At 42.7% G+C, this 23862-nt stretch overlaps 1 protein-coding gene across 1 annotated transcript in view; it reads right to left on the bottom strand.

Annotated features, from left to right (window-relative positions):
- Positions 1-23862, bottom strand: part of LOC139266232 (solute carrier family 12 member 9) — a 91042-nt gene that overhangs the window by 55431 nt on the left and 11749 nt on the right. Inside the window, exons 2-6 of the mRNA XM_070884061.1 lie at positions 19839-19973; positions 14621-14761; positions 12737-13030; positions 11205-11312; positions 10671-10782 (exon numbers count right to left, since the gene is read on the bottom strand). Coding sequence (XP_070740162.1) covers positions 10671-10782; positions 11205-11312; positions 12737-13030; positions 14621-14761; positions 19839-19973 — 790 coding nt within the window. The remainder of the gene's footprint in view (positions 1-10670; positions 10783-11204; positions 11313-12736; positions 13031-14620; positions 14762-19838; positions 19974-23862) is intronic.

Genomic DNA, 23862 nt, shown 5'->3' with positions numbered 1-23862 from the left:
ATCCCCAGCACCAGATTTACAGGTAGGTGGCGTTGGGTCGGATCGGGGGGGACCGCGGGTCGGGGGGGGTGGTGGGAGGGAGGTCGGTTCGGTTCGGGTCGGGGGGAGGGAGGGAGAGGGAGGTCAGGTCAGGGGGAGGGAGGTCAGGTCGGATCCAGTCCGGGGGTGGGGGAGGGGGGAGGAGCACGGGAGTCGGGTCGGGGTCGGGTCCGGTCCGGAGGCGGGGGCGGGGGGGGGGAGCGGGAGTCGGGTCGGTGTCGGGTCCAGTCCGGAGGCGGGGGCGGGGGGGGAGCGGGAGTCGGGTCGGTGTCGGGTCCGGGGGGGGGCGGGGTAGGGAAGCGGGAGTCGGGTCGGTGTCAGGTCCGGAGGCGGGAAGCGGGAGTCGAGTCGGGTCGGGAGGAAGCAGGAGCTGGCCGTGGGTGGAGCCTTATGCACGCAGCCCCAGTGAGGCCATTCGGCCAGGGCTAGGGGCTGCGTGCTTCGGCCCCTCCCACTGTTCTGGGCGCCTGGAGCTACTGCACTTGCGCGCCCACTGTAGTGCGCATGTGCAGAGGTCCCGGCACTGTTTTCAGCGCAGGGACCTGGCTCCGCCCCCTACAGCTCGTGCTGCGCTGCGCCGAGGGCCAGAGGACCTGCAGGGAGGTGGAGAATCTGGAGGGTTTTTTTCGGCGCACTTTGTGGCGCGAAAAACGGGCGTCCAGGTCGGGACTGTGCCGTTCTAGGCGCGGCTTGAAACTTGGGCCCAAAATGTGTAACTGACAATCAGAGTTGTGTTCATGCAATAAGCAAGGAAAAGTCGCGCGATCATGTAAAATGTGTAATTGATGATCTGAATTGTGTACATGCAACCAGCGAGGAAAAGTCACGTGATCGTGATCGGAGCTACACAGTATCCATCATAAGTAACGAAAAGTTTTGTAATGTAGGATTTCAACTGCATGCAGCCAATGGAGTGTGGCCACAAGCAGCCAACACACACGAGCTGCAGAGCAAGCGACCTCAACAGGGCAACAGCACCAGTATCGATACCCTGCCCCTGATCGGCTCCACCTCTCAGGCACCCGATGGCACCAACTGCCACAAGCATGAAAGAGCAAACTGTGCTAAGGCGCAGTCCCCAGACCCCATCGCCACCAAGGCCATACCCATGAACAAAGGATCACCCGCTACAGTCCCCCCCAAAGGGGACCGGGACCAGCCAGGATCCCAAACCAAACAACGCCCAGGCAAGCAAGTCAGCAGTTCCCTGTGCACTACTAGATGACAGCTCCTAAGGGAGCAGCAGCGACCCAGGGCACAAAGAAAGGACAGGGAGGTCACAGGCATCTGTGAACCTGCCCGCGCTGGGAACCATGGCAACAGCCCCAAGAGCAGGCAACTTGAGCCAACTGGGTTCCCACTGCCAGCACTGGGCACTGCGCCGCCACCAGACTGCAGGGACACCATCCAGCAGTTCTCGAACTAGTTTGTCCTTATGCACCGGTCACCGCATCGATAATGTATCTCACCAGTCTAACGTACTTGTCTCACAACGGAACCACAAATGCAATGCAACCATGTTTTTCTGAACTTAAATGTATATGAATGCAATGAGCTTCCGGCATAATCCATATGTTTGGGGGGGGGGGCAGGAAAATGGAGTGGTCAGGGACATACGCAAACAGCAACCATCAGCACTCTACTGCACCAACCACTCACCCAAGATTGAAACTACCTGCCAAGGGTCAATCAGATAGAGCCCAGATAGAGCTAAGCCCAGAGCACAATCAATGCAGAGGCGATTTGCACTAAAGGCTCAGGGGAGAGTGATGTCATGTATCCTACATGGTTACTGTTGGTACTATCACAAGGTGTGCCACCAGAGGGCACAGCAGTGGGAGACTTGGAGGTTACCTGTACAGGTGTGCCTGGCCTAGTATAAAAGGCAGGTCATCAAGTGTGATCCTCACTCTGGAGTTAGCAAATAAAGGATTAAGGTCACTACAGTTCAAGTACAACACAGTGCCTCGTGGAGTCATTATTAGAGCATCTAAGGACACAACAGTTGTGGTTGTTGGAGGCCAATCATTTCAGCCCCAAGACATCGCTGCAGGAGTTCCTCAATAATCTCTTTTAGAAATTGTTAGATGAAGGTAAAAATACTTTCCCATCATTATACTCTCAAAAGACAAAGATAATACTTGATATACAGCTCAGATCAGTCAGCATCTAAAATAGAAAGGACTGCTCATCACTTCAAGTGGAACCCTTTGCATGAGAAGCATAAAGGTTGCACCAAGTTTTTGTAAAATAAATCTTTTTTTTTTAAATTGCAAAGGAATCACCACAAGTTTAATTTTGATTTTATTATCTAGATATTACAAGTCACTAAAATAAATATTGCTTACTTAAAATGAAGCATGAAGCATGCATTTCACATAAAATATATTTCAGAATGTTAATGGAATTTTGTAACGGGCATAACATGTGATTATTTTTTTCCTGAAAACCTACAGTCTAATTCAGTAAGCAGAGCAATAACTGATTTGTGGTTGAGCAGAATTTATTACAGTACAAATGAAGGTGACCCACATAAGAGATTTAAAGTATGCAAAAATGCAAGATACATTCATCAATTTGAGAATGCTGGGTTTCTACTGCAGAAACTAATTGCGCTGGAAGGTGGTGTATAAAAGCATGGGAGGTTAAATGCTTTCTTTTAAGGGAGCATAATGGTCTGACTGCATTGTGCTAAAATGACTGATGTGTGGACAGAATAAAATTTTTTCTCTAATGGGTAAAGCTTGGAACAAAATAACCTGCTGTTAGTCACATGTTTGAAATAAATTCAACTTAAAGAATGCATTTCAGTTCAGTTTAGTTTCACTAAAAGAATAATATTTAAAGTCATAAAAAGATACTGTGCAAAATCGCTCAACCATTACATCTACTAATTTGCACATCAGGATTACTGTGACCTAGTGAAAATGACTGCCCATTTCTGGAAATGCATGATTTGGCTCTCATTGGCACAGTGTGATTTGGTGAAGCACTGAGTCAAACAGACGAGCAAAATCCCACACCCAGCCTCAAAAATAACAACTTGCATTTACCTTTTGCCTGTCACGTAGAAAAATGTCCCACTGCATTTCATAGATCAAAAATCACAGTAATCACGAACAGAGATGGAAGAGAAACTGGATCAGGGCTAGGGCAGGGGTGGGGTGAAACTAGTATAGGTAGCTGCATGATAAAGAAAGAAAAAACTTGCATTTATATCGCACCTTTCACGACCACCAGACATCTCAAAGCGCTTTACATCCAATTAAGTACTTTTGGAATGTAGTCACTGTTGTAATGCGGGAAACGCGGCAGCCAACTTGTGCACAGCAAACTCTCACAACCAGCAATGTGATAATGATCAAATAATCTGGTTTTGTTATGTTGATTGAGGGATAAATATTTGCCAGGACACCTGGGGTAACTCCCCTGCTCTTCTTCGAAATAGTGATATGGGATCTTTTTTGTCCACCCGAGAAGTCAGATGGAGCCTCGGTTTAACGTCTCAACCGAACGACAGCACCTCCGACAGTGCAGCGCTCCCTCAGCACTGCACTGGAGCGTCATCCTAGATTTATGTGCTCAAGTTCCAGGAGTGGGAATTGAACCCACACCTTCTGACTCAGGCGAGTATGCAACCTACTGAGCAGCTAACTTAGTCGATCTTAGCTGAGGCGTTGAGGGTAGGCACAATTGTTGTACAATATTCCTGGACTGAGAGGGGGTGGGAGGGAGAGAGAGAAAAAGAGACGGGGGGAACATCAGCTGGAGTTACAACTTCAAGTCTCTGCAAAGTGCAGATGTGTAGATATCGGGCAAGGACAGAATCGGACTTAACATTGTTTCTCCCCAACCCCACCCCTCCACTGTAGAACAGCCTGATATCCAGAAGGCATTTGACAAGGTGCCACACGAAAGGTTCATCAATCATCAAGTATCCGCAATAAAGTGGATGAATTAACTGTGCAAATAGATGTTAACAAATATGATGTGATTGGGATTACGGAGACATGGCTCCAGGATGATCAGGGCTGGGAACTCAACATCCAGGGGTATTCAACATTCAGGAAAGATAGAATAAAAGGAAAAGGAGGTGGGGTAGCATTGCTGGTTAAGGAGCAAATTAAGGCAATAGTTCGGAAGGACATTAGCTTGGATGATGTGGAATCTATATGGGTAGAGCTGCAGAATACCAAAGGACAAAAAACGTTAGTGGGAGTTGTGTACAGACCTCCAAACAGTAGTAGTGATGTTGGGGAGGGCATCAAACATGAAATTCGAGGTGCGTGCAATAAAGGTGCAGCAGTTATAATGGGTGACTTTAATATGCACATAGATTGGGTTAACCAAACTGGAAGCAATACGGTAGAGGAGGATTTCCTGGAGTGCATAAGGGATGGTTTTTTAGACCAATATGTCGAGGAACCAACTAGGGGGGAGGCCATCTTAGACTGGGTGTTATGTAATGAGAGAGGATTAATTAGCAATCTCGTTGTGCGAGGCCCCTTGGGGAAGAGTGACCATAATATGGTGGAATTCTGCATTAGGATGGAGAATGAAACAGTTAATTCAGAGACCATGGTCCAGAACTTAAAGAAGGGTAACTTTGAAGGTATGATACGTGAATTGGCTAGGATAGATTGGCGAATGATACTGAAGGGGTTGACTGTGGATGGGCAATGGCAGACATTTAGAGACCGCATGGATGAACTACAACAATTGTACATTCCTGTCTGTCGTAAAAATAAAAAAGGGAAGGTGGCTCAACCGTGGCTATCAAGGGAAATCAGGGATAGCATTAAAGCCAAGGAAGTGGCATACAAATTGGCCAGAAATAGCAGAGAACCCGGGGACTGGGAGAAATTTAGAACTCAGCAGAGGAGGACAAAGGGTTTGATTAGGGCAGGGAAAATGGAGTACGAGAAGAAGCTTGCAGGGAACATTAAGACGGATTGCAAAAGTTTCTATAGATATGTAAAGAGAAAAAGGTTAGTAAAGACAAACGTAGGTCCCCTGCAGTCAGAATCAGGGGAAGTCATAACGGGGAACAAAGAAATGGCGGACCAATTGAACAAGTACTTTGGTTCGGTATTCACTGAGGAGGACACAAACAACCTTCCGGATATAAAAGGGGTCGGAGGGTCTAGTAAGGAGGAGGAACTGAGGGAAATCCTTATTAGTCGGGAAATTGTGTTGGGGAAATTGATGGGATTGAAGGCCGATAAATCCCCAGGGCCTGATGGACTGCATCCCAGAGTACTTAAGGAGGTGGCCTTGGAAATAGTGGATGCATTGACAGTCATTTTCCAACATTCCATTGACTCTGGATCAGTTCCTATAGAGTGGAGGGTAGCCAATGTAACCCCACTTTTTAAAAAAGGAGGGAGAGAGAAAACAGGGAATTACAGACCGGTCAGCCTGACATCGGTAGTGGTTAAAATGATGGAATCAATTATTAAGGATGTCATTGCAGTGCATTTGGAAAGAGGTAATATGATAGGTCCAAGTCAGCATGGATTTGTGAAAGGGAAATCATGCTTGACAAATCTTCTGGAATTTTTTGAGGATGTTTCCAGTAGAGTGGACAAGGGAGAACCAGTTGATGTGGTATATTTGGACTTTCAGAAGGCTTTCGACAAGGTCCCACACAAGAGATTAATGTGCAAAGTTAAAGCACATGGGATTGGGGGTAGTGTGCTGACATGGATTGAGAACTGGTTGTCAGACAGGAAGCAAAGAGTAGGAGTAAATGGGGACTTTTCAGAATGGCAGGCAGTGACTAGTGGGGTACCGCAAGGTTCTGTGCTGGGGCCCCAGCTGTTTACACTGTACATTAATGATTTAGACGAGGGGATTAAATGTAGTATCTCCAAATTTGCGGATGACACTAAGTTTGGTGGCAGTGTGAGCTGCAAGGAGGATTCTATGAGGCTGCAGAGCGACTTGGATAGGTTAGGTGAGTGGGCAAATGCATGGCAGATGAAGTATAATGTGGATAAATGTGAGGTTATCCACTTTGGTGGTAAAAACAGAGAGACATACTATTAGCTGAATGGTGACAGATTAGGAAAAGGGCAGGTGCAAAGAGACCTGGGTGTCATGGTACATCAGTCATTGAAGGTTGGCATGCAGGTACAGCAGGCGGTTAAGAAAGCAAGTGGCATGTTGGCCTTCATAGCGAGGGGATTTGAGTACAAGGGCAGGGAGGTGTTGCTACAATTGTACAGGGCCTTGGTGAGGCCACACCTAGAGTATTGTGTACAGTTTTGGTCTCCTAACCTGAGGAAGGACATTCTTGCTATTGAGGGAGTGCAGCGAAGGTTCACCAGACTGATTCCCGGGATGGCGGGACTGACCTATCAAGAAAGACTGGATCAACTGGGCTTGTATTCACTGGAGTTCAGAAGAATGAGAGGGGACCTCATAGAAACGTTTAAAATTCTGACGGGGTTAGACAGGTTAGATGCAGGAAGAATGTTCCCAATGTTGGGGAAGTCCAGAACCAGGGGACACAGTCTAAGGATAAGGGGGAAGCCATTTAGGACCGAGATGAGGAGGAATTTCTTCACCCAGAGAGTGGTGAACCTGTGGAATTCTCTACCACAGAAAGTTGTTGAGGCCAATTCACTAAATATATTCAAAAAGGAGTTAGATGAAGTCCTTACTACTAGGGGAATCAAGGGGTATGGTGAGAAAGCAGGAATGGGGTACTGAAGTTGCATGTTCAGCCATGAACTCATTGAATGGCGGTGCAGGCTAGAAGGGCCGAATGGCCTACTCCTGCACCTATTTTCTATGTTTCTATGTTTCTATTCATGGCGCGGCCCTTGACAACATGGACCATTTCCCATATCTCGGGAGCCTCTTATCAACAAAGACAGACATTGATGCGGAGATTCAACATCGCCTCTAGTGCGCCAGTACAGCCTTCAGCAGTCTGAGGAAAAAAAAGAGTGTTTGAAGACCAGGCCCTCAAATCTACCACCAAGCTCGTGGTCTACAGGGCTGTAATAATACCCGCCCTCCTGTATGGATCTGAGGCATGGACGATGTATAGAAGGCACCTCAAGTCGCTGGAGATATATCACCAACGATGTCTCCGTAAGATCCTGCAAATCCCCTGGGAGGACAGGCGCACCAACATCAGTGTCCTCGTCCAGGCTAACATCTCCAGTATTGAAGCACTGACCACACTCGATCAGCTTCGCTGGGCAGGTCACATAGTTCGCATGTCAGATACGAGACTCCCTAAGCAAATGCTTTATGCGGAGCAACTTCATGGTAAACAAGCCAAAGCAGCGGAAGCGTTACAAGGACACCCTCAAAGCCGCCCTGGTAAAGTGTGACATCACCACTGACACCTGGGAGACCCTGGACAAAGACCGCCCGAGGTGGAGAAAGTGCATCCGGGAGGGCGTTGAGTTCTTCAAGACTCAACGTAAAGAGCGTGAAGAGGTTAAGCACAGACAGCGGAAGGAGCGCGCGGCAAACCAGCCCCACCCACCCTTTCCCTCAACGAATGTCTGTCCCACCTGTGACAGGGTCTGTGGCTCTTGTATTGGACTGTTCAGCCACCAGAGAACTCACTTTGGGAGTGGAAGCAAGTCTTCCTCGATTCCGAGGGACTGCCTATGAATGAATGACATAAAAGGTGACTGCGCAAGATAAAAGTTCATGGAGTTGGGGGTAATATATTAGCATGGATAGAGGATTAGCTAACTAACAGAAAACAGAGTTGGGATAAATGGTTCATTCTCTGGTTGGCAATCAATAACGAGTGGGGTGCCGCAGGGATCAGTGCTGGGAACCCAACTATTTACAATCTATAGTAACGACTTGGAAGAAGGGACTGAGTGTAACGTAGTCAAGTTTGCTGACGATACAAAGATGGGAGGAAAAGAAATGTGTGAGGAGAACACAAAAAATCTGTAAAAGGACATAGACAGGCTAAGTGAGTTGGCAAAAATTTGGCAGATGGAGAATAATGTTGGAAAGTGTGAGGTCATGCACTTTGGCAGAAAAAAGTCAAAGAGCAAGTTATTATTTAAATGGAGAAAGATTGCAAAGTGCCGCAGTACAGTGGGACCTGGGGGTACTTGTGCATGAAACACAAAAGGATAGTATGCAGGTACAGCAAGTGATCAGGAAGGCAAATAGTATCTTGGCCTTTATTGCAAAGGGGATAGAGTATAAAGGAAGGGAAGTCTTGCTACAGCTACTCATCACTCCCGCCACTCCCACGCCGCCAGTGCCCTTGTTGTTGCCCGACTGCCAGACAGCCCAGACTGCTGCCGTCCATGCGAGATGGTGCAGTCTGAAGTGGTCCGTCTAGGTCCAGAGCTGCTCAAGGTCATCCTCCAAGGCCATTTACAGTTCCCCCCCCCTACTGAAAGTCAGCAGCCTTACACCAGCCATGCTGCAGCCACTGGGCTAACACTGCGAAGGAGCACTAGGACAGGCAAAGACACACAGAAGATAGGCACTAAGGGAATGAATAGGGGTGATTAGTTTATGTTTGTATGCTTTGATCTATAAATTTGATTTGGAATGTTTATTTTTTGTTGTCTTTTAGTTTTGCATTGTGGCCAAGCAGGCGCTGTGAGGCTCAGTGACAGAGGGAAGGTACGGTGTGGGACTGTTGGTAAATGGGGAATTGGGGTTGCGTTTACTGGTATAGTAGTCGGATGAGTTGTTCACGGACAATCCGGCCAGAAAGGGGCTGTCCAGGTTGCCTTCCTCCTCCTCCTGCAACTCCTACTCCTGAGCTGTTCGCCATATAGCTGGTGGCAATGGCTGTGCCCTCATGGGGATGGAGTATAAAAGCAGGGAAGTCTTACTACAGCTATATAAGGTATTGGTGAGGCCACACCTGGAATGCAGTTTTGGTTTCCATATTTACGAAAGGATATACTTGCTTTGGAGGCAGTTCAGAGAAGGTTCACTAGGTTGATTCCAGGGATGAGGGGGTTGACTTATGAGGAAAGGTTGAGTAGGTTGGGCCTCTACTCATTGGAGTTCAGAAGAATGAGAGGTGATCTTATCGAAACGTATGATTATGAGCGGGCTTGACAAGATGGATGCAGAGAGGATGTTTCCACTGATGGGGGAAACTAGAACTAGAGGGCATGATCTTAGAATAAGGGGCCGCCCATTTAAAACAGCGATAAGGAGGAATTTCTTCTCTCAGAGGGTTGTAAATCTGTGGAATTTGCTGCCACGGAGAGTTGTGGAAGCTGGGGCATTGAATAAATTTAAGACAGAAATAGACAGTTTCTTGAGCGATAAGGGGTTATGGGGAGCAGGCGGGGAAGTGGAGCTGAGTCCATGATCGGATCAGCCATGATCTTATTGAATGGCGGAGCGGGCTCGAAGAACCGTATGGCCAACTCCTGTTCCTATTTCTTATGTTATGTTCTAACACTCACTGCTGAAACTCACACACGAATGGGTCGTTCAATGTGGTCCAACACCTGTGGACCTGGCCTAGCATGAGTCCCTACCTTCAGGAAGGCAGAAACAAGGAAGAAAGCAGTGGGAATAGATATTTCTATTTGCCTTGAGACAACGGTTGACCCTTAATATCTTGATATAGTTGCAATAAATTTAATTCTATGGAACCAAAATAGCGAACATAATTTTAATTAAGAGGATAATTCCCCATCATCCTTATTTTCCTCCTCATTTTTTAAAATACTTTTCTAATCTTTCTGTCTCTAAAATTCAACCTCTCCTAATCCTTCCTAGATGTCAAGTGAAAAAGGTTTTCTACCCGCCTATCTGAGAAACACCTTGGGCTATGCGTTACGTCAAAGACACTATGTAAAGGTAAATTATTGTTGTAAAGAACACTAACAAAACTACGGCGTACTTTTAAGCTACATCCCAGCAGTAATGTTTTATGAAACCTATTTAAAGTCAGAGAATTGCATTGCTTTAGAGTGCAAATCCAGCAGAAGCTATCCATTTTTGTCGTCTGCTGCACAGAGATTTTCAGGGTATTCCATTCATAAAAGGCAGTGTGCCTTAACATCCCTTCCAAATGCAATGCATAGTCTCTGATTACACAATAGCACAACAGTAAACACCACAAAATGTTACTGAATAAGGACCATAAGTTTATGGGGACATATCCTGTAACACAATACATATTAAATCAATTGCTGATTTTTTTAAAGTTAATTATATCTTAAAAAGGGAATATGGTTGTTACTGTATCATTAAGGAGTACCCTGACCATCAATACTCTTAAAACACAGCAGTTCACTCTGATTGTTGATATCGACTGAATTGGCTGGAAGAAATTTTAACATTATGAGGAAATTAACTGAAATGGCATGTTGTGAAGAAGCCCAGGTTAATTTATATATTATTGTATACTGCGCTCTCAAAATTAGGCTCACTTTTTCCCAGACATATACTTTAAAAGTGGCTATTGCAATAAATCTTATAAGCAGAAAAAGCAAAAATGGAATGAACATACTTTTAACATTTTTGCTTTGGAATCATAATTCCACTGAATTATAGCTACTAAAAGATAGAGGGTCAGCATCTATTGTGTAAACTGTATAGAGCTATTGTTTATTCATCAACAAAAAGGATTAGGACATAACAAAAAATAAAATTAGACTTACCTCTCACAAGTGCAGCTGACCATTAGAGACAAAATAGTATATATGATGTACGTAAAAATTACAGCTGTAATAGTGCCTCTGGGAATAGAATAACTGGGGTTCTTTAAATCACCTGAAAATTACATCAAAGCAAGGATTTATGACTTCAGTTAACTTTTTTGTAACTCAAACTTTATTGAATTTTTCAAGTTGCATAGAAAACAGACATTTGCAACCAACAGATATCGTTCAACAAAAGATTTAGCAACAAAAGTGCCATTATAGATTTATCACCATAATAAACAAACACTAAACCCTTATAAACTATTATGTAATAAATCTTGCTGATACCATGTTGTATACATCACAAAACATTCAAATCTTTTTGTAAATCTGTCAGCTAACAAGTGCAGCAGCATCGAACAGAAGCATATTTTCCAAAATATTAGAAATTCAACATAATCATATAATGGATGTACACAATGTACAATTAACATAAATTTATGAATACAGTTTACACCCACATTGCACTTCAAATATTTGTTTGAACCTTACCAGACATGTTGGATCCAGCCATAATACCAGTGCATCCATTGAACATTACTGCAAACACTGCTGCAAAATTCATCATGGTACCAGTCGTGTAGTCTGCTATGTACTTAGCTGCGAAGAGAAATGGAGGCAAAACTGATTGAGCTTCTATTTTATTTTAATTGAAGATCCAGTCTGAAGAAAAACTATTCAAAGTAATTGGAATTTATGGTAGGTGCAAAAAGAAATGTCTGCCTTTGCTTTTCACCTCCCCTGCAGCCTTGCTCCACACATATTAGGCATGGCAAAGAACTCAAAAGCATAAGTGACAACAGAAGAGCTAGTACCATCTTTCCTGTGCTTTCCGCTTATGAAATTGCCCCAACTATATGCCAAGTGGTTTCATGATTGTAAGGGATAAATTGTAGGAGTTGCAAATAGGTGGTCAGAACAATGCTGAAGATAGTGAACTAATCAATATTAGGTCTGAGAAATTGCCAATGTATGTAACACTTGCTTATGTAGGTATAGCGCAAAGCAATGACGCATTGAACTGTATCCTTAACCTTAGTAACAATTAAACAGCCAAAGTCAGCAGTTTTTGATTAGAAGTCTCTGAGGAAGAGCTGAGGAAGAGATAAGGAAGCCAGTATTTTGGTACAGTTACTCTAGGCGACACAAAGACTGAGGTAAAGGGCAAATTATGGAACAACACAATGATGGGAGATGGACAATAGCATATACCACTCAGAGTCAGTCTGATAAGAGTCGACAAATCAATGTAACTTCACTGATAGCAATAGACCTATCGATGATTTTGTAGGAGGGTAACTCCTCTCCAAAACCTGTATAAATTCTACTTGAAAACTCTTGTATTTCGGAGGTTTAGACTGAACCTTCCTGTGCATTGCTCGTAATAAAGCCGGTAAACCTGAGGTTTCGTTTGTTTACTTTCATGGTCATTATACAGTGGGAGCTGGGCGAGGTGTCGATTAACTATATCAGTTAATCCACCCCAAGGGAGAGAAACCTCCTTTTTACCCCTACAATGATCATGCAGGAAAAAGACATCAGGTTCATCCAATAGGTTCTTCTTCTTAGGCGGTCTCTCGAGTAGAGTATGACTTGCTTCCACGCCAAAAAGGGATGAGTTCAATGATTTCACAGGTGTTTCAATGAAGGCCCTAATATTCCAGGTCTGAGAACTGCATATTGAAGGGACTGTTCACTCTGGATAAAAATAACTTTGGTCACCAGTCATTTTCATGTTAGAAAATTCTAGTAGTTGAGGAAAAAACTTATTACTTAGTGAAGTGCAAAAGAAATGTTTAAAATGATCTGCATTCACGGTAGAAGGTCAATGTGGATTAATTATCTTCAGTAATTAAACTGAATACATAGTGTTGAGACACAAGTTTTAAACAAACATTTTAACGATAAATAAGCTGGAAGAAATGAAAATAAGTAGTCAGAAAACCTTGTTGTGCTAATACTCTTTCAGCCTATAGGTATTTTGGATGAATTTACATTACTACCGAGTTTCAGGATTAACTTACGTGGAAGATTGCTCTTCAAAGTTGACAGTTTAAATCCAGTGAATGAAGCCTCGAAAAATTTTGAGCTGTTCCCTAATGACACTGTGATGTTAATAGATCTTGGTGACACGGCAAAAAAGCTGATGAATATTGTGCCAAGTACCACAATAACAACAATGAAAATGATAAAGGAGGCTTTTGCGTAGATGTCAGCTCCAACCAGGCACACGAGAAGGCAGAGGATAAGAATCACTGTGCCATAGAGAAGTTCATACCAGTATGCATTAGGAAGAACTTGAATACCTGTGGCTTGCCCTGCAAGAGACAGTGGTTCAATTAGCAATATACTATGAGTATCCTACTTCCTGTAAAATTAGAGTTGCATTTTAACTTGTATGGTGTGGACAACTGCAGAAATCCACAAAGTGACATTAAAGATATTATTGTCTAAATCAATACAATAGTATTGAGAGGAACAACTATGTCAACAGAAACGCACATTTCTCAAGTAATTGCTGCCACTTGCTGTCATTGCAGGGGGACAGGACATGAAGGCCACTGGCTTCACACTTGTGTTTTGACATGGGAAGAATATACTGGTCTTGCCAGTAGTAAACAATGGAGCGATGTGGGTTTGCATTAACAATTCACCAGTGAGTTCATCTCCACCATTCCAATGTGGGAATGACTCAACAAAATACCTGGTTCTTCCCCACAAGAGGAAAAAAAGCAAGTTGGGTAACCATTCCTTCACATATATAGAAGCTAGGTGTGTGAAAGCAGTCCTGAGTGATGAGTTTACCTAGATTGTACAGGGTATTGGCAGACTAATATTCTTTATTCTTAGGCACCTTGTTGTGGAAATTCAAGTCTCTCTAGTTAGATGAAGTCCTTACTACTAGGGGGATCAGGGTATGGCGAGAAAGCAGGAAGGGGGTACTGAAGTTGCATGTTCAGTCATGAACTCATTGAATGGCGGTGCAGGCTAGAAGGGCTGAATGGCCTACTCCTGCACCTATTTTCTATGTTTCTATGTATACTATAAGGAAGTGATTATCACCCAAGTCACTTACAACTGTACTGTACTGCCAAATTTATAACTGCCTAACCTTTGGCTTTGCATTCCCCACATTATATATGCAACTTATTTGTTCAACCATTCCCTCAACTCTACTTTCGATCCCTTAACCTCAGCAAAATCTTCATCTCACATCTGGTCATTCCGTTTGAGATGGCCCCCATCTTTGCCCCCAAGTAAAGGAGCATAAACTGGAGCACACCTGGTGCATAAACAGATTGGCCACCCATTGCCAGATCTGGCTGGACTACATCAAAATCTACCAGGCTTCAGTCTCCTCTGGGATCATTCTCTCCAATACTAACCGCTTCCTTAAACCTCGCACACCTGCCCTCTCCATCCTCACATTAAGTGGGAAGAGCTCATTGATTTCTTCATCATAAAGATACACCTCCCATCAACACAGATCCTTTAATCCAGACAGGTTTTCCAAAGTATGACCTATTCTATAAATGAACGGTTTCAATAAATGAAACACCTTTTTAAGCGCAATACGAAGTGGTCTTTTCATTTCAGACATAGCTAGATGAATATATTTAGGAATAGCCAGCAGCAGACAAGCTTCCCTACTCCACCAGTGGGCCCAATTCATTCAGTTGTAGTTTTAGTCTTAAGATAAGAATATGGAGGCATCAAATCCATGTTCTATGTTATACCAGCTTACCAATCAACCCTTGTTTTTCTGCTTAATTTTTTTTGCCAAATAAACAATGCAGAAGTGTGTGAATAACCACCCCTCCCCACCACAATTAAAAGTGTATAAAATTTTACAAAAATGTAAAATCCAAAATAGAATTTGGACAATTGATCTAAAATCATGTGCTTACCTGTTGGTGGCAATCCAAAAATGTCAACTATGGACTCAACAAGTCCCAAGATATAGAGAGCGCTACCACATATGTTTGCAAAGAAGAACATGATCCCAATGCTGCCTCCAAATTCTGGACCCAATGCTCGACTGATCATATCTGACCACAAGTATCTGTAAAGGAAAAACTGCAAAACTTTTTTTTAAAAAGCCGAATGATTATTCATAATCTACACAACTTGCATCATCGCATATCGCATGCAGGAAGTGGTCTCACACTGCTCTGGTTTCACACTAGATGCAATCTAAAAGCCACCGAGTATTACATTTAATTAAAAAATTTTGTAATGTTAGTAGTCTTCTACTAGCATCAAAACGTAACCATTTTGATGCCAGTGGAGAGAACTCTGTGTATGCAGGCAAGCACAAATACACAGATATTCGCCCATGTCTCTCCATGGTATATAGTATAAGAATGTCGTAAGATTGCAAGTAGGAAACCCCATTTAATCTGTTACATCAGATTTTGCTATAGAAAGTTTATTAACTATCCATTTTTCTTTTTCTACACACTCTTGGTAATTGAAGTGAATCAGTATTAGGATACTAGTATGAAATTTGCTACTGTTTTCTGGTGTAGAACTTGGGCCCAAAATCTGCTGCAATTGGTGACAAATGCCCTAAGTTACAGCATTGTGCTCCCTGATCCTCCAGTCGTGAATTCGCTCCACAATTTGCTGAAGAAATAATTTGAATATTCTGTAGTGAACAAAGCGGCTGATCGGGAGCGGCACAGCCAATATCTGATACACATCCAAGGTACCAGAGCCCGTCACAGAATGCAACAACAGGTTATTTAATGTTTTCACAAGTTAAACAATTCCTGTAGATTTCCCATTTTCCTATATTTAAATTAATTAGCATAAATAAAGATCATTTTTTTTTCTTAGTTTGTAATTCATTGGGCCGGATTTTGCACTCAGCGGTGAATGAACAGCATACGTCATTCATTACACTTGCACATAGACTATCTATGGGAATTTGCATTGGAACTTACTGTAAATTAGAGAGCCAAAACGGCCCTCTAAAGAGGATCTGGGATCGGTGTGAAAAGGGCAAGCAACTATGTAGCCCCTGAACCAATCAGTTGAACAATCAGTGCAGTGTCTGAACGAGGAACTGTCGGTTTGAATATTTAATTCAATGTCAAATCCGGTACAGAAAGCGAAATAAACAGAGGGAAAGAAAGATGGGATTAAGAGAGAGAGGTAAGAAATAGGTAGAAAATGTAAAAACTTTTTTTTAAATTAAAATCTCCCAGCAATAATTAAAATCTGAAGGAATGAGACTACATACTTGTCAAAGTTAATTTTCAAAGCTAGAGAGGTTGTTTGGCAGTAATTCACACTTAGCATACTGTTAAAAATTTACTTACACTGGAATGGAAAAGCCCCAATTTTTTTCTGGTGAATTTAGTGGGTATATATTATGCAACTACCACAACTTCACGTCCTTCCATTTATTTGAATGCCGAGTCTCTGGGCAAGGTATAGTGAAGCTTCTGGAGGAGCAGGGCAACATGGACAGCAACTTCCTGACTTCCTCATCTGCAGTTGCTGTCCGATTTATACTTGAATAATGGTGAGCGCGGTTAGCCTCACTGTTATTTCTACAACAAAATCCGGCCCATTGGCTTGCTTATAATCATGACACCACGAAAGGGCACCAGACTGCTAAAACTGGAGCTGCTCATCGCTGTTGCAAATCCAGATGTCTGGTTAATTTCACTTCTGACGGTCTGTTTTTCAGCAAGTGTCTGTTTTTTCTCATTTCTATAACATTAAAATAAGGCTGGTTTGATAAATATTGATACGGTGATCTCCTCGCATGCATCTCCCTATAATACCGGTTTATTTCACTCCTATTCAACCCGAAACAGGGTTGTCGTATTGACCTGATTCGGGTATGCAAGATGCTTTATTGGCCGAATGATTGGGGGCGAGGGTTCAATTATTTACAAACTACACTTACAACAAATATCAAGCATATTTGGTAAAACTGTTTATATTTCCTTTCCTGATATTATGAAAGGAGATTCGTCTAACCCACACCGAATGGTGTCAGGAAGTCCTGGCATCTCCCATTACTAGACATGTTTTAAAATAAATCCGTACGTGTAATCAGGTTGTTCCAAGTAAAACTCTCTTTCAACATTTTAGACCCAGGGAATTTTATTTATAGTGTTATCATGCAAACTGCGTGGAGACCTGCTGATCGATTGAATAGTTTGTTGATTTGGAGCCCTCCAGTGCCATTCTGTAAGTGGCTGTGGCGATCGCAGTGGTGTTAATTCAGCAAACTCGATCTCACCATTGATTTTAGTGGGATGTGGAGCTATGATAAATAGCTGGTCCATTTTTTGCCGAGGGTCTCTGTGTAGCAGTGCAAAATTCCCGGCAGATGATGGCATGGTGCATGGAATGGTATAAGTCACTCACGTCATAATTTCCTGCAATTTCCGCATTCCGATGGCACAAGTTTTCAGCAAATTCAGGCCCATGTTCTTTATCCTTCAATCTTGGGTCAATTTCACATCTCATTTAATTTACTATGTGCTCCTTCACACTTCACCAATTCCTAGTTATACAAGTTCATTGATTAAAGCAGAATAAGTGCGCTGAATACTGTACTAATGTTTAGTCATTATCCATTTGGCAAATTATTTTGTTTCATCTTGAAATGTCTGGATGATCGGTTTGTTTTTGAAAATAAAAACATACTAAGACCTTTTCTAATGTATTTTTTTGAAAATATAGATGAAAAATTGCATTCTTAATCAAAAATACCATAAACACAGGAAAATCATTTTGATGACATGCATTTTACACCATCATTGGAGGTTTATACTGCAAATTTAGCTTCTGTCATTATCACTTTGTACTTTTCACTTTGTTTTGAAGATCGATTCCTGTGAATATTGGGGAGGATGGTATAAAGACTTTTCCAGCCAAATAGTAAAAAAAAACACAAAAGTAGTTGAGGCCAATTCACTAAATATATTCAAAAGGGAGTTAGATGAAGTCCTTACTACTCGGGGGATCAAGGGTTATGGCGAGAAAGCAGGAAGGGGGTACTGAAGTTTCATGTTCAGCCATGAACTCATTGAATGGCGGTGCAGGCTAGAAGGGCTGAATGGCCTGCTCCTGCACCTATTTTCTATGTTTCTATGTTTCTATACCCTCCATGTGTCATTCTGCTGAATTTTTGTAATACAAGTGTTTCACCTTGCCTTGAAACTCCATCACTACCAGCAACATGCATCCACATAAAATGTAGTGAAATGCCCCTATGGAGAGTGTAAATAAAGAAAGTCACACTAAGCAGATAGAAGACTGAGAGAAGACAGTCAAAGAAGTGTTCCAGGAGGCAGGTTTTGAAGGTAAGGAGAGATGCAATAAGAGAAAGGGTTTTCACTAAGAGAATGCCAGAGTGTAGGGGTGTAATGGCTAAGGACTCTGCCATCAATAGTGGAGCAGAGAAGAGGGGAAAATGAACAGACCAGAGTTAGAAGAGTGGAGCTATGAGCCGTGATGCAGGGTTGGAAGAAGTTGCACCACCCTAACTCTGTAAGGGCAGGAGATGTTTGTTAATAAGGATAAGGAATTTAAAAATAATGTGCTGGGGGAAGGGAGTCAGTGGAGGTTGGCGAGCATGTAGGAGTTAGTTTGAACAAGGTAGAGCTCAGGGAGCAGCAAGGAAACATTAGAGAAGTTGAACCTGAAAGTGATGAGGAAATGGATGGAGATTCAGCAGCATGCACTTCAATCTTGGTCCTGATCAGCAATGGCATCAGGTCTACAGTTGCTGACATGATTTAGTAAGCTTGGGGCTGATACATGTTTAATCCACGACTAGAGCAGAATGCAAGTGGTGTCATGTGTGGTGGCGTTAAGAGGGATAAATATATAAAGCAAGGTCAATCTATTCAGATTTCTGACATCAATCGTCAGTAATGAGCACACCTTTTTGTTCAGGAAATTATGAAATAATTAAGCTTTTTCCCCCTTCTTTTAGTCTATGCCTTTAAGTTGGGATGAACATGACAGGGAACCTCGTCAAACTAATATTATACAAGAGTGGTACTATGAAGGGGTTTATGTAATGTGGAAGCACTATTCTAGCAGCATGAAAGTAAATTCAGCAGTACTGTAGCTTCAAAATAGATTTTACTTGTTTACAAACCAGAGGTGCTTGCACTATTTCTGCTGGTCTGTGGATGAAACGCCATCTGTATTTGGTCAGACCCCCAGCTAGAGTACTGCATTCAGTTTTAAACACCATACCTTGGCCGAGGATGGCATCTCAATGTACAGATTCACCCGAATGATACGGGGGCTTAAAGGATTAAATCATGTGGACAGGTTGCATAAACTTAGTTTGTATTCTCTCGAGTTTAGAAGGTTGAAGGATGATGTAATCGAAGTGTTTAAAATGACAAAAGAATTCAATAGGGAAGACACAGAGAAGCTATTTCCTCTGATGGAAGCACAATCTTAAAATTGAAGCTGGGCCGTTCAGGAGTAAAATCAAAAAGCATTTTTTCACACAAAGGCTTGTGGAAAATATGGAATTCTCTCCCCTAAAAGGCTGTGGATGCTGGGTCAAATGACTTTTTCAAAACTGAGCGAGAGAGAGTTTTTTTTATTAAGTAAGAGCATCAAGGGACATGGCAGGTAAGTAGAGGTGAGGTACAGATCAGCCATGATCTAATTTAATGCAAGAGGCTTGAGGGGTTGAATAGCCTACTCTTATTCCAATGTTCACTACCAACATATTAATCTCCCCTTTATGTGCCATATCTGTTACCAATTCTAAAAGTTACAATCCTACCTTATTAAGTGAATAGAAAGGCTACAAGAGATGTGAGCAGAGTGGGTGGTGAAACTGCAGGAAAATAAAAAAGTGATGAAAAAAAAGTCATTTGTTTCACCAAAGAGGTCCCTTGACCCGGAGCAACAAAAATTGCTGGGACAAATTTACTAGATTAGCACCAGCCATTGGAAAACATCATTGTTTTTCTGCAATGCATTTTAAAATTGATTTATTTTTCAGTTTAAATCTCAATACAATTAAACCTCTTGAATTTAGATGGTGTAAAGTATCATCTAGTTAATTTACTCAGGATTAATATGTAAGGTTAATGAAATTATAAACATCATGATCACACCAAAAGATACAGTAGGCACCACCAGCATCCAAAGCACCATTAGTAGAGATAGCACACACTGACAGTACAGTCATGCTTATGATGAGATATGCCACAATGAACATGAGTATCGTCTGGTACAGTCCTGCTTGACCAACAACAAAACCTTCAACAATAAAAAAAAAGGTGGTTATTGTTGAACAAAAGAAACACATTTTCACTGCATTAAGAGGACTGTCCTGGGTGTATAGAGAAGAATCTATTAACATTGTAACTCACAACTGAAGGACGGAGGTGAGCTGCTACATTCACCATACATGTAAGTGCATAAAGCAAAGCAGTAAGTTTTGAAGCAGTGAAAAGAAATGAACCGGATAATACTTATTTACTAATATAAATTCCAATGCTTATTGCTTCCTTCAACAAACAGGAGTTAAATCCAGGCCACTGATCTCAGCTCAGATGGCAGCAAGGATGCTACAAATGGCCCGAGCACCCTGGGAGAGGAGGTGAAAAGTTACAAAAGGTTTGACCCATGATTACAATCCAGCAATATCCCAATATCCAGCAAGTCCACCTAGAAGTGCTTATGTGGAGAAGACGGGTCTTGGTTATGATGTTCATTACAGTCAAATAGCTCACTGACATTCATTGGCAACATTGATACGAGAAGAATGTCCAAATGGAAAAAAACAAAGAAGGTGACAAGAAAATTGCATCACGGCCAAGAGTCAACAATTTCAGAAAATGAGGAGACACTTTATTAATGGGAATCATTTTGAAGCTGCTCAAAGACTCGAGATCGTGGATGGAGGGATAGAAGGAAGAAAGGAAAGGAAAGTTACTTGGCACCATTCATATCCTCACTTCATTGCTTTAAAAAAATTGTAGTTATTGTTATGTCGGCAAACAAAGCAACCAACACAAAAAGTGCCCACAAGCAGCAAATTAGATAAATGGCCTGCTTTGAAGTGTTGGTTAAGGGAGAAATCTTGGCTGGGCTAATGGGAGAAATTCCTGGGAAACATGCTGGTAGCGGGTCTTTGAGTAACTGTGAACATAACAGACCCAACATTGTTTTCGATGCTGCATTCAACCAAAAAAGTGCCATGGGATCTCTTCCTGGACAAGCATATGGAGCTTTGGTTTAACATCTCATCAGGAACATAGGAATAAGAGTAGGCCATTCAGCCCCTCGACCTGTTCTGTTTTTTGGGATATTTTATGTCCACCTAAGCAGGCAGACAGGCAGACAGGACCTAGGTTTAACGGCTTATCTGAAAGTTAACACCTCCGACACAGCAGTGCTCCTTCACAACTGCACTGAAATGTTAATTTCGATTATGTTAGGCTTAAACCCACAACCTTCTGAGTGCTACCACTGAGTAAAGTTGGCATTTAAAAATGGTTCACTGCTGAAATCCGACAAAAAATTTAAACAATTGGAAAAAAGGCCCCAAAGATTCAAGTCTGCATAATTCCCTCAATCTTTTATTCATACACCAAATTGGGATCATGGCCCTATGCAGGATAAAATGCAGAAGTTACAATGCACTAATGTCATCCTCTAGATGGGTGTTATTTTCTAAATTATTTTTATCCATATCTGATATTGCTCCACAATTGCTCAGGTGAAAACATGGAAGTATCTGATTGTACTCCAGTGACTATATTCAGTTTACCAGGTTGGATGCAGCATCAAAAACAATATTGGGTCTGTTATGTTCACAATTACTCAAAGACCCACTCACTACCAGCATGTTTCCCAGGCAACAGGATCCAAGGTTCCAATCAACTGAATGGTAAATATGATCTCTAATTTTAAAAGAGTAAAGCCACAAAAGCTGAAAGAACAAAGTGGACTGGTCAATTAACCATTTGCATACAGCAGCTTCCTTTGCAGCTCTGGGGGCATTTCTGACTGAATCATCCTTTTCATTGGCACGTGATACGGATACAGTATATCTATTTCTCACTGTGCTTTTCCATAGAAGTTCAGACAAGAACTACCTTTTTGGCATTAGCAAGAGAGCATTTTTTTTTTAAATACACCAAAACCACTTAAGGAGAACTTTGAGATCTAACAGCAACAACTTGCATTTATATTGCACCTTTAACCAAAATTGGCTCAGAGGCAGGAAGCAAAGGGTGTTTTTGTGACTGGAACACAGGGCTCAGTATTAGGTCCCTTGCATTTTGTGGTATATATCAATAATTTAGACTTGAATGCAGGGGGTATGATTAAGAAGTTTGCAGATGATACAAAAATTGGTTGTGTGGTTGATAATGAAGAAGAAAGCTGGAGACTGCAGGAAGATATCAATGAACTGGTCAGGTGGGCAGAGCAGCGGCAAATGGAATTCAATCCAGAGAAGTGTGAGATAATCCATTTGGGGCGGGCTAACAAGGCAAGGGAATACACATTAAATGGTAGGACACTGAGAAGTGTAGAGGAACAAAGGGACCTTGGAGTGCATGTCCACAGATCCCTGAAGGTAGGCGGCCAGGTAGATAAGGTGGTTAATAAGAAGACATACGGAATACTTGCCTTTATTAGCTGAGGCATAGAATACAAGAGCAGGGATGTTATGCTTGAACTGTATAAAACACTAGTTAGGCCACAGCAAGAGTATTGCGTGCAGATCTGGTCACCACATTACAAGATGTGATTGCACTAGAGATGATACAGAGAAGATTTACGAGGATGTTGCCTGGACTCCAGAATTTTAGCTATGAGGGAAGATTGGATAGGTTGGGTTTGTATTTTTTGGAACAGAGGAGGCTGAGGGAAACCTCATTGAGATGTATAAAATTGAGGGGCCTAGATAGAGTGGATACCACGGATCGATTTCCCTTAACAGGGGGTCAACAACCAGGGGACATAGATTTAAAGTAATTGGTAGATGGTTTAGAGGGGATTTGAGGGGAAATCTTTTCACCCAGAGGGTGGTGGGAGTCTGGAACTCACTGCCTGAAAGGGTGGTAGAGGCAGAAACCCTCATCACATTTAAAAAGTACTTGGATGTGCATTTGAAGTGCCATAACCTACAAGGCTACAGACCAAATGCTGGAAAGTGGGATTAGGTTGGATAGCTCTATCGGCCAGCGCGGACACAATGAGCTGAAATAGCCTCCTTCCATGCTGTAAATTTCGACGATTCTATGATTAACGCACTGAAACATCCGAAGATGCTTCACTGGAGCGTTATCAAACAAAATCTGACACCATGGCACATAAGACACTATTAGGGCAGAAAGAGGTAGGTTTTAAGGACTATCTTAAAGGAGAAGAGAGAGGTAGAGAGGTGGAGAGGCTTAGGGAGGGAGTTCCAGAGACTAAGGCAGGCGAAGGAAGTCAGGGATGCACAAGAGGCCAGAATTGGAGGAACTTTGAGTTTTGAGACCTTTGTAAGGTTGTAAGAGGTTACAGAGATAGGGAGTGGCGAAGTCAGGGAGGGAACTGAATACTCAGATTAGATTTCTAAATTTGAGGCATTGCTGGACTGGGAACCAATGTGGGTCAATGAGCACAGGGGTGATGGGCAGTGTTCCCTGTAAGGTGTGCCACCGTGCACTGCTCCAGGAAACCCATGCAGCCAGCTTGCTGTATTTTGAATGGCCCACACAGCTGCTTAAATAGGCCGGGTAGGGCCAAAACAAATTACTGGGCACATAGGCGATGGGTGCAACGGGCGGTGCGGGTTTGAATACAGGAAGCAGAGTTTTGGATGTCCTGAAATTTACAGGGGGTGGAAGATGGGAGGCCAGCCAGGAGACCATTTGAATAGTCAAGTCTGGGGGGAACAAAAGCATAGCTGAGGATTTCAGCAGCAGATGGGTCAGATCATGCTTGGAGATGGGCGATATTGTGGAGGTGGAAGTAGGCAGTCTTGGTGATGCAGAGCATATGAGGTTGGTAGCTCAATTCAGGATCAAATAGGACTCAGAGATTGTGAACAGTTTGGTTCAGCCTCACGGCATACATTTACATTGTACAATGGGCCCAAAACCACCACCCCCCCCCCAACCCGGAGATGTCTGTGCTCCTCTAATTC

This window comes from Pristiophorus japonicus, chromosome 6 (genome assembly GCF_044704955.1).
Source record: "Pristiophorus japonicus isolate sPriJap1 chromosome 6, sPriJap1.hap1, whole genome shotgun sequence".
NCBI lineage: Eukaryota > Metazoa > Chordata > Chondrichthyes > Pristiophoridae > Pristiophorus > Pristiophorus japonicus.
Note: the sequence above shows the minus strand (reverse complement) of the source record. Positions and strands in the feature narration are given on the sequence as shown.